General features: G+C 38.6%; 1 protein-coding gene and 1 pseudogene across 1 annotated transcript; both read right to left on the bottom strand.

Moving 5' to 3' along the window:
* Nucleotides 1-2518: 2518 nt before the first annotated feature.
* On the bottom strand, nucleotides 2519-3866 carry LOC139942702 (uncharacterized; annotated as a pseudogene).
* A 2919-nt stretch (nucleotides 3867-6785) lies between these two features.
* On the bottom strand, nucleotides 6786-12419 carry LOC139942701 (monocarboxylate transporter 12-like). The gene is made up of 4 exons (XM_071939503.1): nucleotides 12188-12419; nucleotides 10779-10919; nucleotides 8186-9022; nucleotides 6786-6913 (listed from the first exon to the last, which is right to left on the bottom strand). Exons 1-4 carry the CDS (start codon nucleotides 12417-12419, stop codon nucleotides 6786-6788), a joined length of 1338 nt encoding a protein of 445 aa, XP_071795604.1.
* Nucleotides 12420-14295: the final 1876 nt, after the last annotated feature.

The raw sequence follows: 14295 nt of genomic DNA, 5'->3' as shown, positions 1-14295 counted from the left end.
CCAGCATTGATTGTTGCTGTTGAACTCATGTTTTAAATTATATTTTCTGATCCATATTTTGGTTGTATCCTTGGATGAGTAAACGATTATAGTCATTTAATATTTAATTTCTACCTGAAGCTTACACAGATAAATTTGCAATTAAGTAAAATAAAAGATAATGACATTCTTCAAAACTTACTTTCTTAAACGCTCAACAACTTGTGTAAATCAGCGGTTCACAATTAATGTGTTATCCACATTTTGATTATTCCTGAAAAGGAAATCGGCTGTTGTAATGTTCTTTACATTTCAATCAGTTTCTCTGATCGATAGTTTTGTATCCCTTGATAAGAACACGGCTTCAGTCATATTTTTTTTTGTTCGTACTAAATCTAAAATTCTTCTATAATTTAATAACTTAAAAACTCTGACAACAACACAATAATGTTGTAGTTAGCAGTTCATTGTTAATGATATATGTGCTTCATCAAATGTATACAACACTTCAATTTTATTTTGAGAATGGATATTGTTGTATTGATCTTTGCAACAATTTCTTCGGACCCATTTTCATTTGTTGTCCTTGAATTTAGCTTGTTTATAGTTTTTAAGATTGTCTTGTTTTACTTTTTTTCTAATCTAGGTTCCACACATTTAAATTTAAGTTAAACACAATTAAGCACAATGAAACAGAATCAACTTCTCAACATGTAGTTTCTTAAAGGCAATGACAATAATACATTTTTGATTTGAAAATGTGCAATATGCAACACACATTGATTAATACTACTTTAGAATTGCAAGGGTCGTGGGTTCGAATCCCACCCGAGTAATATGCCTGTGGTATTTATTTCACAGGACTCGGAAAAGTACTGATTATACAGTGCTAACACACACCGGTGTTTGGGTAAAAAAATAAAATTAATTTTATTTATCCCCGATGCAAATTTAACCTCTATTATATAGACATTGATTAACAAAAAGGGTAATATTTTGCTGTGTTATTGATTGTTTTGTTTTTTATACTACATGCCATTCATTTCTACAACAAACATCAGTTGACCAGAACACTCGGAATTCCAACGGGTTTCCCGCTTTAAACACAGGGTGGTTGGAAACGACCAAGTGTTTGTTCGGAAAACTTGTACCTTTTTGGAGTAAAAATGTAAAAAAAAAAAAAAAATAATCTGCACTGGATATTTATTTTAGAATGTACAAACCAATTATTTAGGAACTGTTGTCACCAATCACATGTTCCTTCAACTCGACTACTTCCAATTGTTAAAGAAACACGTTGCCTTGGATCGGACGAGTTGGTCTATAAACAAAAAATTAACCGTGTGTTATAAAACGAATATGGTGAGAAAGATGTTTTAAAAGTAGAATACAATGATCCACACAAATTTGCCTTGAAATTGCGTGGTTTTCCTGTTACTTTGCGAACTTACACGGTCGGCCATAAATGGCGGACCGTGTTATCTGACGATGTAAAAGGAAAACCGTGCAATTTTGAGGCATGTTTGTGTGGATCATTGTATTCTACTTTTACGACATACATCTATCCATATGCATTTGATAACAAACGGTTACAAACCCTTTTACAAAGACCAACTCGACCGATCCAAGGCAACGTGTACCTTTAAATCAATGAGTTTTATGTCATTGTTATCTCTGACATTAATTTATTTATTAAATCAGTCATCAAGGTACTTCAGATTGAATACTTTGGGGCAGTGATGCATTTTGCGATGATCACTTATATGAATAGTTGTAAATTCGTTCTCATAATGTTTATTTAAGGCACTGGACACCATTGGTGTTTATTCAATTTGTGTCAAGTCCAAACAAAATGTTAACGAGCAACAGGGAGCTATTGAACATATTATTTATAAACGGCTCACTCTGAAGTACGTTTTTGAGAGATGAGTAATTTCTCACAAAAATAATCAAAAACGCTAGCTGCACATTTTAGTAGGCATATAAAAGCCGGCAGTTCTCTTGCAACTTCGATGACCAAATGGGTCACATTTTTAAAGAATGTTTTTGGTTATGCATAGTGTTGGGTTATACCAAGTGAGAATATTGGTATTATAGTCAACTACATATGCCACTATTGCCTTTAAAGGCACTGGACACTATTGACAATTGCTTAAAGGAACACGTTGCCTTGGATCGGGTCGAGTTGGTCTATACAAAGCGTTTGTAACCTTTGTTTTGAATTGCATATGGTTGGAAAGATGTCTTAAAAGTAGAATACAATGATCCACACAAGTTTGCCTCGAAATTGCGTGGTTTTCCTTTTACTGTGCGAACTAATACGGTCGGCCATTTATGGAAGTCAAAAATTTGACTCCCCTAAATGGCCGATCGTGTTAGTCGACGAGGTAAAATGAAAACCGTGCAATTTCGAAGCATGTTTGTGCGGATCATTGTATTCTACTTTTACAACATCTTTCTACCCATATGCATTTTATAACAAACGGTTACAAACGCCTTTCAAAGACCAACTCGACCCGATCCAAGGCAACGACTTCCTTTAAAATAACTGTAAGCATAAAAACTTACTTCTTGACGATCAATGATATTACAAAACATTGCGATAAACGGCTCCCACCGAAGTAACGTCGTTTTCGAGAAAGAGGTTGTTTCTCACTTAAACACGTAAATTTGATTTTAAGGTATCGAATTAAAGCATCTCAAATCACACAACTTCGTGCGACAAGTGTTGTTGTTTGTGTCAATATTATCGTGCAACTTCGACGACCATTTGAGTTCATTTTTTTAAGGTTTGTTACGCTGGGCATATGTTGAGATATACCAAATTAGGAGACACGTCGATGGCAATACCGAAGTTGTCCTGTGTCTTTTTAAGTAAAGCTTGTTCGTTTAATGAGTTACAAAACTTGCCGTATTTTCATGCTGCATTTCTTCAGGGAGAAATAATCTGATCCATACCACCAACCTGCCCATTTTACTCCACGTCCGAATGGAACATCTTCCTGTGGATAGTATTTACCATTCAGATGGGACATGTAGCAGCTTGTAAACCACCAGGCACCTTCCCATAGCTCTGCGCAGTTGGCAATGGTATCTCCGTCATTGTCCTGATCCTTCGCTGTGAATGGTTGGCCATTATGACCAAACATTGAATCACTTGTACTCTGAGCATCATATGAACCAACATTGAGAGTGTACTTGTCACCTGTAACAGCAAACTCACCATAAGAAGCCCAAACTGCAGTGGACTGCCAATTATCCATATCTACTCTGAGCTCCCATTGACCCGTTCCAGTAAGGGCACGCAGGATGTCATTCCCCAACCAGAACTCATTTTGCATGTCACCAAAGCCAGATGCGTATTCAGACCAGGTGCGGTAAAAGTCAACAGAGCCATCGTGTCTCCTCTGGAACACGATCCAGCCTCCTCCATCTGTTTCCATATCACAGTAGACCTGTAACCCAGCATTTAGACTTGCAGGGTAGATTTTGTATATGCCATTGTCACGGTAACCGGCTTGATATAACTTAGTACAACTGCTATACTTTTTCACGTTCGGAACGGAAAAAGAAAAAGTGTCCACCCTTCCATCATAGTAGACACTTCCTTGTGATTCGATAAAGTCAACAGGGCTGTTTCCCCTGGTGATGTTGTTAAATTCACAACCATTGTTATCTATTTGGTAGTTGAATGATGCACACTGTGGGTTTAAAGAGCAGTCTCGCCCACAGATCACAGGAGAAGATACAGTCTTCAACTGAAACACTTGATTCAGTAAGGCACGGTTTTCAGCCAAGTAGAATGTTTCCATGAACCGCTGTTGGTTTGCACCATGGCATGTTTGAATCAGTACAAACATAAACAAAGTTGCGATAATAACTTCCATGATGATCGTTTGTGTATACTATTGTTCGTAATAACTTTTAGAAGTAATGAATCAGGCAGTTATTCATATATTTATTCAAATTAAGCAATTAATTGAACAGAAGTTGTTGCTGCACACATGTGTAATTGAGTAAGCTTCACTCATCGACTTCACCGTTCACCGTATTCGCAGCAGTGAGATAGAAACGAGTGACCAAACAGTATTTAAGGCTTGTCTATAAAGAAACAGACGACTGTGGCGGGTTTTGATTGGCTGTCAAATTCTGGGTCAATTTTATTTGCGTGTGTAATACAATTGATTAGGTTTTCCTGTGTGCTTCAGACCAAATCACTGTATTATGCTCCTTTTGTTTTTCTGCAAAAGGAACGTAGCGAAAGCAATTACACAGCCAAGGATGCTGTATCGGCCTATTATTTAAAGGCAGTGGACACTATTGGTAATTTCTCAAAATATTTATAAGCATAACACCTTTCTTGTAAGTAATGGGGAGAGGTTGATGGTATACAACACCGTTATAAACGGCTTCCTTTGAAGTGACGTAGTTTTCGAGAAAGAAGTAATTTTCCACGAAATTGATTTCAAAACCACATATTTAGAATTTTAGGTCTCGAAATCAAACATCTGAAAGCAATCAACTACTTGTGACAAGGTTTTTTTTTTCTTTCAATAATATCTCGCAACAACAACGACCGAGTGAGCTCAAATTTTCACAGGTTTGTTATTTTAACTATATGGTGAGATACACCGACTGTGTGTTAACAAATTACAATGGTGTCAAGTGTCTGTAAGGCCAAGTCACACTGTAGCGTTTGCCAAAACTATAACAACGCATATATAACGCAAATAGAGCTAATCGAACGATCACACTCGCCCTCTCGTGATGATGGCATACTCATCAGGTCACCAAAGTGGCCCACTCCAAAAGCAGGGCACTGGGGGCCGACCCGGGTGAGCCCCGTCAAAGCTATTCGAACGTACCAGGGCAGACGTAGACCGGGGTCAACCCATGGAAGCTAAACGAACACACACCCATATGCTCACAAATAATGTTATACGCTGACTGACTCTTTAAACCGACATACGTTTACAGAGTAACTAAAAGTCTTTTTTTTCGCGTATTTGTTTTGGTTTTTACTGGAATAAAAAGCGGTTCATGCACGTCAGAACCGAGATGAGAGCAATTGTTCCGCTCAATTTGTTTTCTGTAAAAAAAAACGCTGCAAAAACAAAAAAATAAATAACAGCCAAGGTGGCACAATACCGAGGTGTGTAGACTGCAATTACGTGGTGGAAATCATAATTGTTTTTGATATGAGATCTTTAGCGCTATATAGCTGCATGTACGTCAGAAAAGAGAAGTAAATTTGTTCCGCTCCATTTGTTTAGTTTTGTAGACGGAACACAACAGAGGCAATTTCACATCAAAGGGTACTGTACCGACCTACTTTTACAATGCAATAAGTCAATTTGTTCCGCTCCATTTGTTTTCTTTAAAAGGAACGCGTCGAAGGCAATTACACAGTCACTGTACCGACCTACTCTAACACTGCAACATCAAGGTGACTTTGCGTATTAGTTATCGATCACTAATCAGACTATATTTATGCGGACAACTCAGTCTAAATAAACTAAAATGCTTATTACCTTGTATAGTTCCCAATAAGGTGTTGTCCAGCTCTTTTGCAAAAATTCCCGGCTCACAAATAATTTTCTCCACGAAAACCCTTACACAAAAGGAAACTAATTATTATATTATTTTTTTTTTCCAACCTTCGCACACAATTGGATCAACCCATTTTAACATGAACCACCCATACCAAGGACATCACAGCTTTATCATGATTTGGAGAAGAACAAATCGTAGAATTTTGCACACGTTGTTTTATTGTTCCTTTTGACATTGACTTGACTCAAGTCGCAGTTCCGTGACAGTTTTTTTTTCAGTCCCATCGCCCACAAATGAACATTTGTTTTGTGCAGCCGATCACCCCCAAACTGTTCCGTACCTTTCTCGGGACCAATGTAGCTACATTGTGGCGGCGGATGTGACAAGGGACCTCTCGCACGAGAACGGGCATTGAATCAAGTCTAACGGTGAAAGGGCTCACAAGATCACGGTTCGGTGCAGTTAATAAAAACCACAACAACGCGTAAACATGACACCACCCGGTCCCGAGAATGGCCAGGCATATGGCTGGGGATGCCGGCCGCTCAAAGCTTTCCTGGTGTCAAGATGATGGGACTGGACATAAAATGAACCTCATTGGAATGGGACTCAAGCCAAGTATGTTACCGTGCGGTCCACATCATACAGGGCGGGGCGTTCAATCGTGAGCACAGGCCTTTATAAGAGAATGAAAACGAGAACGTTAGAAATGCACGCCCTTGAAGCATGGGCGTTTTCTGTGTAGAGCAATTAATTAACCAATACAATGTCTCCTCTTTGCGTCGTTATCGTTAACATTTTAGTTATCGCTGCAGTCACTGTGTGACTCGGCCTTAACGCTACCTCCCGTCCTCTGTGTTCCTACCGTCCCAAAATCGAAAGCTCTCTAGTTTATTGGACAGGATGAGAAGGGTTTAAAAGGGGTTCAGAAGAAGTCGTAAAGACGATGGAACAATGATGAGTCAAAGGGGCATTACATATTGGTTTATAAAACAGTGGCTGGCACTGCCAACACTATGTAATCCACCATACACCGATGACACTTTTAGCATGACATCGATTAAAAAGAAAAATCGATGATAACGCTCACTGAAATTGTCGACACAAATATTTCAATCAGTTTCCACAATCACCATTCAGTATTTGTTACTTTAAGGAAAATGAAAGTTAGCGAGGGTCAATCGAGAAGCGGCATACCCCCGAATTATTCTCTGCTAACACTCTGTCATGACAATACTAACGGCGTGGCGTCTTTATCGAAAACTCTTCTTTCCTTTATGCCTCCAGTGTAACCAAAATACAGCAGCAACACTCAGTAATTGTGCACCAGCCATTAGACTGAAGGCAACGGTGTAGTCTCCAGTTAAGTCGTATATCAATCCTGGTGGGCACAAAAAAAACGTACACATGTTTAAGTTACATACCTTCAATTACTGTTTCGTTCATTCATTCATTAATTTGCGACTCATTAATTCATCAGCTCGCCAGTGTAGCCGTGAGCTTTGTTGATCGAGAGAGTGGTTTGGATCCATCCCGACAAAACTACTAATTATAAACAACACAATAGTGAATTTTACAACTACCGTCCCAATGCGCTTTATTATATTGCCCCGGTCATCGGGGCAATAACATCCCTTTCATATGTATCCGTTCCCTGGACAAAGGTAGCGCTCCGAAGGCTTTTTCTTACCAACAAATCAAACTGGCAGATACATAACACTTGGTGAAAAGAAACATTAGTAAAGTATATTGCTCAAGGACAAAAGCTTTACTACCGGGACCTGAAGCCACACTCCATTGATTTTGACCATACTTGAATATAGCCACTCGGCCAAGACACCTCACAAAATACTCGATGCAGAACGTTTATCAATCATTTACGAATCTGTTATCAATATGTTGGGTTAGTTTGCTTGTAGAAAGGTTTGCGGTAACACCATGTAATGACTATCTCTAATGAGTTGGGGTGATTCTAAAAAGAACCGTTGGTTTCGACTCGACGTTTCGATCAGTATGCTCTGATCGTCTTCTGCTCTGATCGTCTTCTGCAGAAGACGATCAGAGCATACTTATCGAAACGTCGAGTTGAAACCAACGGTTCTTTTCAGAACCACCCCAACTCAATAGAGAAAGTCATTACATGGTGTTACCGCAAAACTTTCTATATCGTATTTCCACCACGCAAAGTTTCAAATCCTACTTAGTTTGATTGTGTTAATCAGGACGATATTTGCATGTCGAAATATACCGACGTCCTTTCCTTGAGCTTTGTACATGTGTTGCATCTTGATGACAGAGACCATTTTCGGATATGCATTCGTGCGCCTAGTAGTGTTGTATGCATCCTCGTAGTCATGGGTCAAACAGGCGCGGCGAGATCGATCACCCCTGGGAACGAAAGTGTGGGCTAACCTGCTCACACGGTCGGCCATTTTATGGGGGTCAAATTGTTCACTCACATAAACGGCCGACTGTGTTAGGTCGCAAAGTAAAAGGAAAACCACGCAAACACGCAAACGTGTGTGGATCATTGTATTCTAATTTAAAAATATATTAATACCCATATGCATTTTATAACAAACGGTTACAAACGCTTTTCAATGACCAACTCGTCCGATCCAAAGCAGCGTGTTCCTTTAACACAAAAACTCACCTGGGAAATATAGGAGAAGGATTAAGGACAAACCAGTCATAAATCCCATCCAGCCAAGAACATGGCCCAGCTGTTCTTTACCAAATATTTCCTTTATGACAACATCTATGAGTATGGAAGTCAATGCAAAAGCAATTCCAAAGATACAAGCATTTCCAGTAATTGGCCAGTAAGACATCAACCATGGGTCGACAGCATAGTAAATGGCAAGTATAAGTACAGCTATAGCCAGCCAGGTGTATTTGCTGACAAATTGCACTTGCTGAATTATAGGGGCGATCATAAGGCAGGCTACTGCTTTTCCAATTCCATAAGCAACGATGAAATGCGACGCGTCTTCCATTGTGAATCCTTTATACACAGTAGTATACTGCACATAGTAGACTAACCAAGCACAGTAAGTGATTAGTCGAACAGTTGATATACATACAATAAACCAAAATGATGTGGATGAGAACAAACCACGCTGGAATGTATCACGAGTGAATAAGTATACTTTGTTAAAACAGCCACAGTGGTTGTTTGGTGCCCTTTTGTCTTCTCCGGTCTCTTGCTCCTCGTATGTGAGAGCTGCTTCGTAACCTTCTCGACTCCCACTAGCTGCAGGTGGTTTCATCAGAGCTCCACAAACAGCGATATGTAATAATAATGCTCCAAGTAGTAGCATTGTTCCTCTCCAGCCGTATATATCTAGGAAAAGCTGTATCAATGGCACAACAGCAATGAAGGCAAAGGAGGAGCCCATGAACCCCAAGCCGTAGGCTGTTGTGAGTGATTTGGTAAAGAAACTTCCAACCAGATGCTTCGATATTATGTAAGTGATGCCAATTGCTGCTCCTGAATAGTAAGATACGAAATATGTTAAGAGTTTTAACTTTTAACATTCCTCTGAAGAGCTGAGGGAACAAAGTATACTCAACATTTTCTAAACATTAAGGTACTTTTTTCAACAATGTCAACATATTTACATAAATTACACTCACACCGTTTTAAGATAATGATAATAAAAAGTTAACCTTTAAAGGCAGTGGACACTATTTGTAGTTACTCAAAGTAATTATTAGCATAAAACCTCATTTGTCAACGAGTAATGGGGAGAGGTATAAAACAGTGAGAGAAACGGCTCCCTCTTGAAGTAACATAGTTTTTGAGAAACAAGTACTTTTCCACGAGTTTGATTTCGAGACCTCAAGTTTAGAACTTGAGGTCTCGAAATCAAGCATCTGGAAGCACACAACTTCGTGTGACAAGGGTGTTTTTTTCTTTCATAGTTATCTCGCAACTCCGACGACCAATCGAGCTCAAATTTTCACAGGTTTGTTATTTTACGTGAGAAGTGAGAAGACTGGTCTTTGACAATTACCAATAGTGTCCACTCTCTTTAAGGGGAAGGTACACGTTTGTTAATTGTCAAAGCACAGTCTTTTCACTTGGTGTATCCCAGCATAAGCATAACATAACAAGCCTGTGAAAATTTAAGCTAAATTGGTCATAGAAGTTGCAAGACAAAGATGAAAGATAACAAAATTTGTGTGCTTTCAGTTAGAAATAAAATACTTATAGCTTAAAGTCTTTTAACATTCAAGTCAGAAATAAACACTTTCTCAAAATACATACTACTTCAGAGGAAGCCGTTCCTCGAAATGTTGTATACTAACAACAGCTCTCCAATGCTCGTTACCAAGTAAATTTTTGAGTTAATATTTGTTTTTAGTAATTACAAAACGTGTACTTTCCCTTTATATGTTAATTGCTAAGGTGCTGCAATTGTTTTTATGAATGAGTAAACCAGTATCACGTAAAGACGTTTCACATGTTTCGTAATGTCCGTTAATGTTATTTTCGTGACTTGTTTTACTATGTTCTCAAAAAAAATCAGCACCTCAGGAAGTAAAATTTAAAGAAGTCACTATACCATACTATCTTCATACTGTTTGTTGAATGTAGTTGCAATTACAGTGTCTGGATTGTTAGTCCAGCCGTTGTGTGGTTTGACCGATAGACACTATTGCTCTATTATACGGAGCTTAAGGAATAATATGCGTGAAAAAAAAAATGAAAACAAGTTGCGTGCGAACAAAAACAAATATGCGAGCTGACGAATAAATCTACGTTCAACCGCAACAAATATGCGTGCGTACGAAAACAGTTGCGAACTAAAAATTTGCTTGCGTACGATCAAAATCTTCGTTGGACTTATTTTTGTTTGCACCCAATTGTTTGTTTCGTTCGCACGCAATTTTGTTTTTACGCATGTCCCTTTAAAAGCTTCGTACTGTACAATCTCTGCTGCAAACATTTAAACCCGCGAAAACGACCAATCAAAAAAAATAAAACATTTAGTTAGAGGACAATTATGCCTCAACAAGGTCATTTGTTTGTAGTGTATACACTCTCCCGATAGGCTTGCTTTGGTGTTATGCAAAATGTGCAATCGTTTTGTTTTACTTGAACCAGATGGCCGATCGATCTCAAACTTACACAGGTTTGTCAGATTATGCATATAGTGTGTTGCATAAAGTGGTAACAATGTCAGCAACTGTTTTGTTAGCTCAATCCAACTTGTTTATGTTAATTTTAAGCAACGTTTTACCTGAAACAGTAAGGAGGAAGGTGATTGCGTACAGACTGGATAGGAATGACGCACTTATCATAGAGATACCAGCAACTATTCCACTCACTGTCACCACAGTCCTGGCGCCAAATCTCTCCTTTAGTGGCGTTGCTAATATCCCTGCTCAGAAAAGAAGAAAAAAAAACATGGCGATGATACATTGGTTATAATTGTGACAGCAGTATAATTGAACAAAGTTACAATATATTACATCCGTGCAGGCGATCTTTTTTTTTTTAGCTGTTGATATTGTTTTCGTCGATATACTACTACTACTACTGCTGCTGCTGCTGATGCTGCCGCCGCTGCCGCTGCCGCTGCCGCCGCTGCCGCCGCTGCCGCCGCCGCAGCCGTTGCCGTTGTTGCCGTTGCCAGTGTTGTTGTCGTTGTCGTTGTCGTTGTCGTTGTTGTTGTTGTTTTTGTTGTTGTTTTTGTTGTTGTTATTATTTCTCAATTGTTAGCCCAGCATAACCTGTGTGCATGCATGATGTTTGAAATACACAGTAAGCGGAAAATGGTGATCATTAGCACAGAGTTTGGTGGTTATGAGTTCAGTGAAATCCACTCGTACTAGATCAAACATCAAACCACCTACCAAATACAAGGATTTCATCCTAAGGAGTTTGTCACATGATAATGGACTCTAATAATACTGTCATGTACTCAATAAACCAAACAAATCAAACAATCCTGAGTAAAATACAAGTTTTTACATTCATTCAACTTTTTAATTGAACTTTTGGGGATAAACAATTCAGTTGAACATTATTTGCCTTAAAAAAGGAGATGTTGATACCACTCAACTTATATAACGCCCTCTATTGACAAGTTACAGTGGAAATCTTTGCAGCACCTTAATCTCAAGAACTACACGACCAATGTTTAAATTCATTGGGCATGGACATTCATTTAAAAAAAACCTTGACTCAAGTTGACCTATACTTCCGGGTCAACCGAAAGTGAGACCATATCTCAAGAAATATACAACCTATTTTCAATTGTTTCAGTTATAGACTCCTTGGTCATTTGAGCACATGGTCCAAGCAAAACAACACGGAACAACTTTGTGTTTGTTCACAAACACCGAATGTCTAGTTTTTAATTGATATTATTATTTATATTTATTGTATTATTATTCATTTGGGAAATCAGACAACAAAACAATGATGAGTACAGAGCAACAAAGTGATGAAAATCCACAAGGGAACAATCAATACAGCAACACTTGCCATAAACACAAAAGTTTAACTTAATAACTGTGGCCTGGGCCAACTGTTTCATATTGTGACTGGCTTGTACACAAATAAGCAAAGAGATAAGTTTAAATAAACTATTTTATAAACAGTAAAATTTAATTAAAAGTACATCAATATTTAAGATAAACTTACCCGAGAACGCCCCACCAGACGAAACAAAAGCAACCATCCAGCCAATTAACCACGTCGAAGTGACGAACTGTTCCTGTAGGGTGGGTAACATCATACCCAGACCTTTGGTCACACCAACCCTTGCTACAAAACACGTAAATACACCCAACACAGCAATCCAACCATGAATACCGCCATCTCGTATGGTTTCCTTTAAAGAGTTCGAAACGCTCTCCAAGCAGCCATGCGCCATTTTCTATGGACCAAGAAGAGATTAAACAAAACAAGAGGCGCACTGAGGAACTCATAAGCAACATCTCACTGAGAACAACTGGTTACAGGTATGTTCTTCAGACACAGTCAATGTAACGTCATGGATGGTAAATGATATCATTGGTATCACCAACCTACATCTCACATAATGAACCATTTTTGTAGAGCGCATATCACAATCACATATAAGTCCCTATGCGCTTTGAGATGAAAACAAAAGAGGAGTAAAAGTTAATAAAGATGTGAAGTAAATACAAAAGAAAAATTTAGTTGATACAGAAAGAAAATACCCCAAGTCCAACCTGCGTTTTTTTTTTTTTTCTAAGAACGTGTAGCGTGTTAAAATCATATGGGGCTTCGAAATTAATGGTGACTGTATTGGTCGACGACTCACCTCAAGCTATATATGCTGGTATTATTCCATTGCATTTTAACACATTTCATGAATTGTTTACCGTACCGTAGACACAAGCACATGGAACAGTCGCTGGCTGCGCAATAGCTCAGTGTAAACTTAATATCTAGAGTATGAAAGTGTATGTGTACTGATACATTTATTTCCAGTGTTGTTTCCAATCTTAACTCATTTTTATGCACATGGTTTGGGAGGGCACATCTGTTTGTTGACATTTTTGTTTTACTTTTGGCTTTCCCTGGACGGCCGTTTGTTATAATTGTTGTAGTGTCCGAAAAAAAGACAAACAAATATAACATACAAAAGTAATTACCTTTCATTACCTGTATCCAGGGGCCAATTTTATTTGTTATTCATAAAAACCTCAGACAGTTTCGCTATTCCTATTGGTGTAGAGCGCTTCACGTGGGTGGATGTAAACCTTTTTTTCATGACCGGTAACAAGTGTTAATTCATGGGTGTGACACGCGACCTTGCACATGTTCTTTTGAGACAGTTTCTCCATTCATATTGATCGAGAGCAACGGCTGAAACAGTTTTGCCACATCACGCAAATACGCGCGATGCGCACACCATTCCCTTATAAGGAGTTGTTTACCCGAGGGCGGCAGAGGGCTTTACCGTTTCATAGCTGGAAGGGTGTTGTGTTGAAATAAATCATTTAAACATTATATTTGTTGCATTTATTTTACTTTTTGACCAAACAGTGATGATGTTTTTGACCTAAAAGGTATTTATGAATTGGAATCAAAGTGTGTTGAATCGATTTTCAACTAATGGTTTTCAACTAATGGTTCAAAGCCGGTGTCCCACAAGGTACCAAAATCGGACCGATCGCCTTTTTGGTCATGTTTAGTGATTTTGTCACTGATCATCAAGAGGTTACTCACTATAAGTATGTAGATGACATGACCCTTAGCCAGTCTTTTAAAAACTCTGAGAATGCTATTGGTTTGCAAAACGAATTAGACTGTCTCCAACAGTGGGCTGACACTAACAACATGAAAATCAATCCTCCCAAGTGTCAAGCTTTGAGTATTTGTTTCCAACGCACCCCAGCTGTACTACCTAGTTTCCATATTGGTATTTCAGCCATCACTAACACAAGCTGTATGACAATTCTTGGGGTTCATCTACAGAGTAATCTTAAATGGGATACCCAGATAAGTTCAATGTGCAAAGCCTTCAACTATAAATTGTACCTTCTGCGCCAATTAAAACGGTGCTGCACTTCTATTGCTGATTTGTTGAGTGTATATATTATGTATGTTAGACCAACTATTGAGTATGCTTGCCCAGTCTGGTATTCAAGCCTCACGAAGTCTCAACTTGGATGCCTTGAAAAGTTGCAGCGCAAGGCTCTTCGTATTATCTTGTCCTACGATTACTGTGAAACTAAGTCTTTTGCTGAGATTATTCCCAGCTTGGCCTCCCTGCCATG

The sequence above is a fragment of the Asterias amurensis genome, chromosome 10 (assembly GCF_032118995.1).
Source record: "Asterias amurensis chromosome 10, ASM3211899v1".
NCBI classification, from domain to species: domain Eukaryota; kingdom Metazoa; phylum Echinodermata; class Asteroidea; order Forcipulatida; family Asteriidae; genus Asterias; species Asterias amurensis.
Note: the sequence above shows the minus strand (reverse complement) of the source record. Positions and strands in the feature narration are given on the sequence as shown.

Bases quoted from the DNA above. Each gene is read 5' to 3' on its own strand.
- LOC139942701 (XM_071939503.1), bottom strand. From the start codon at position 12,419: ATGGCGCATGGCTGCTTGGAGAGCGTTTCGAACTCTTTAAAGGAAACC. The intron at 10,920-12,187 runs GTAAGTTTATCT...TTTTCTGAGCAG, and splicing joins GTCTGGTGGGGCGTTCTCGG to GGATATTAGCAACGCCACTA. The intron at 6,914-8,185 runs GTGAGTTTTTGT...TGTGCCCACCAG, and splicing joins CCTTCTCCTATATTTCCCAG to GATTGATATACGACTTAACT.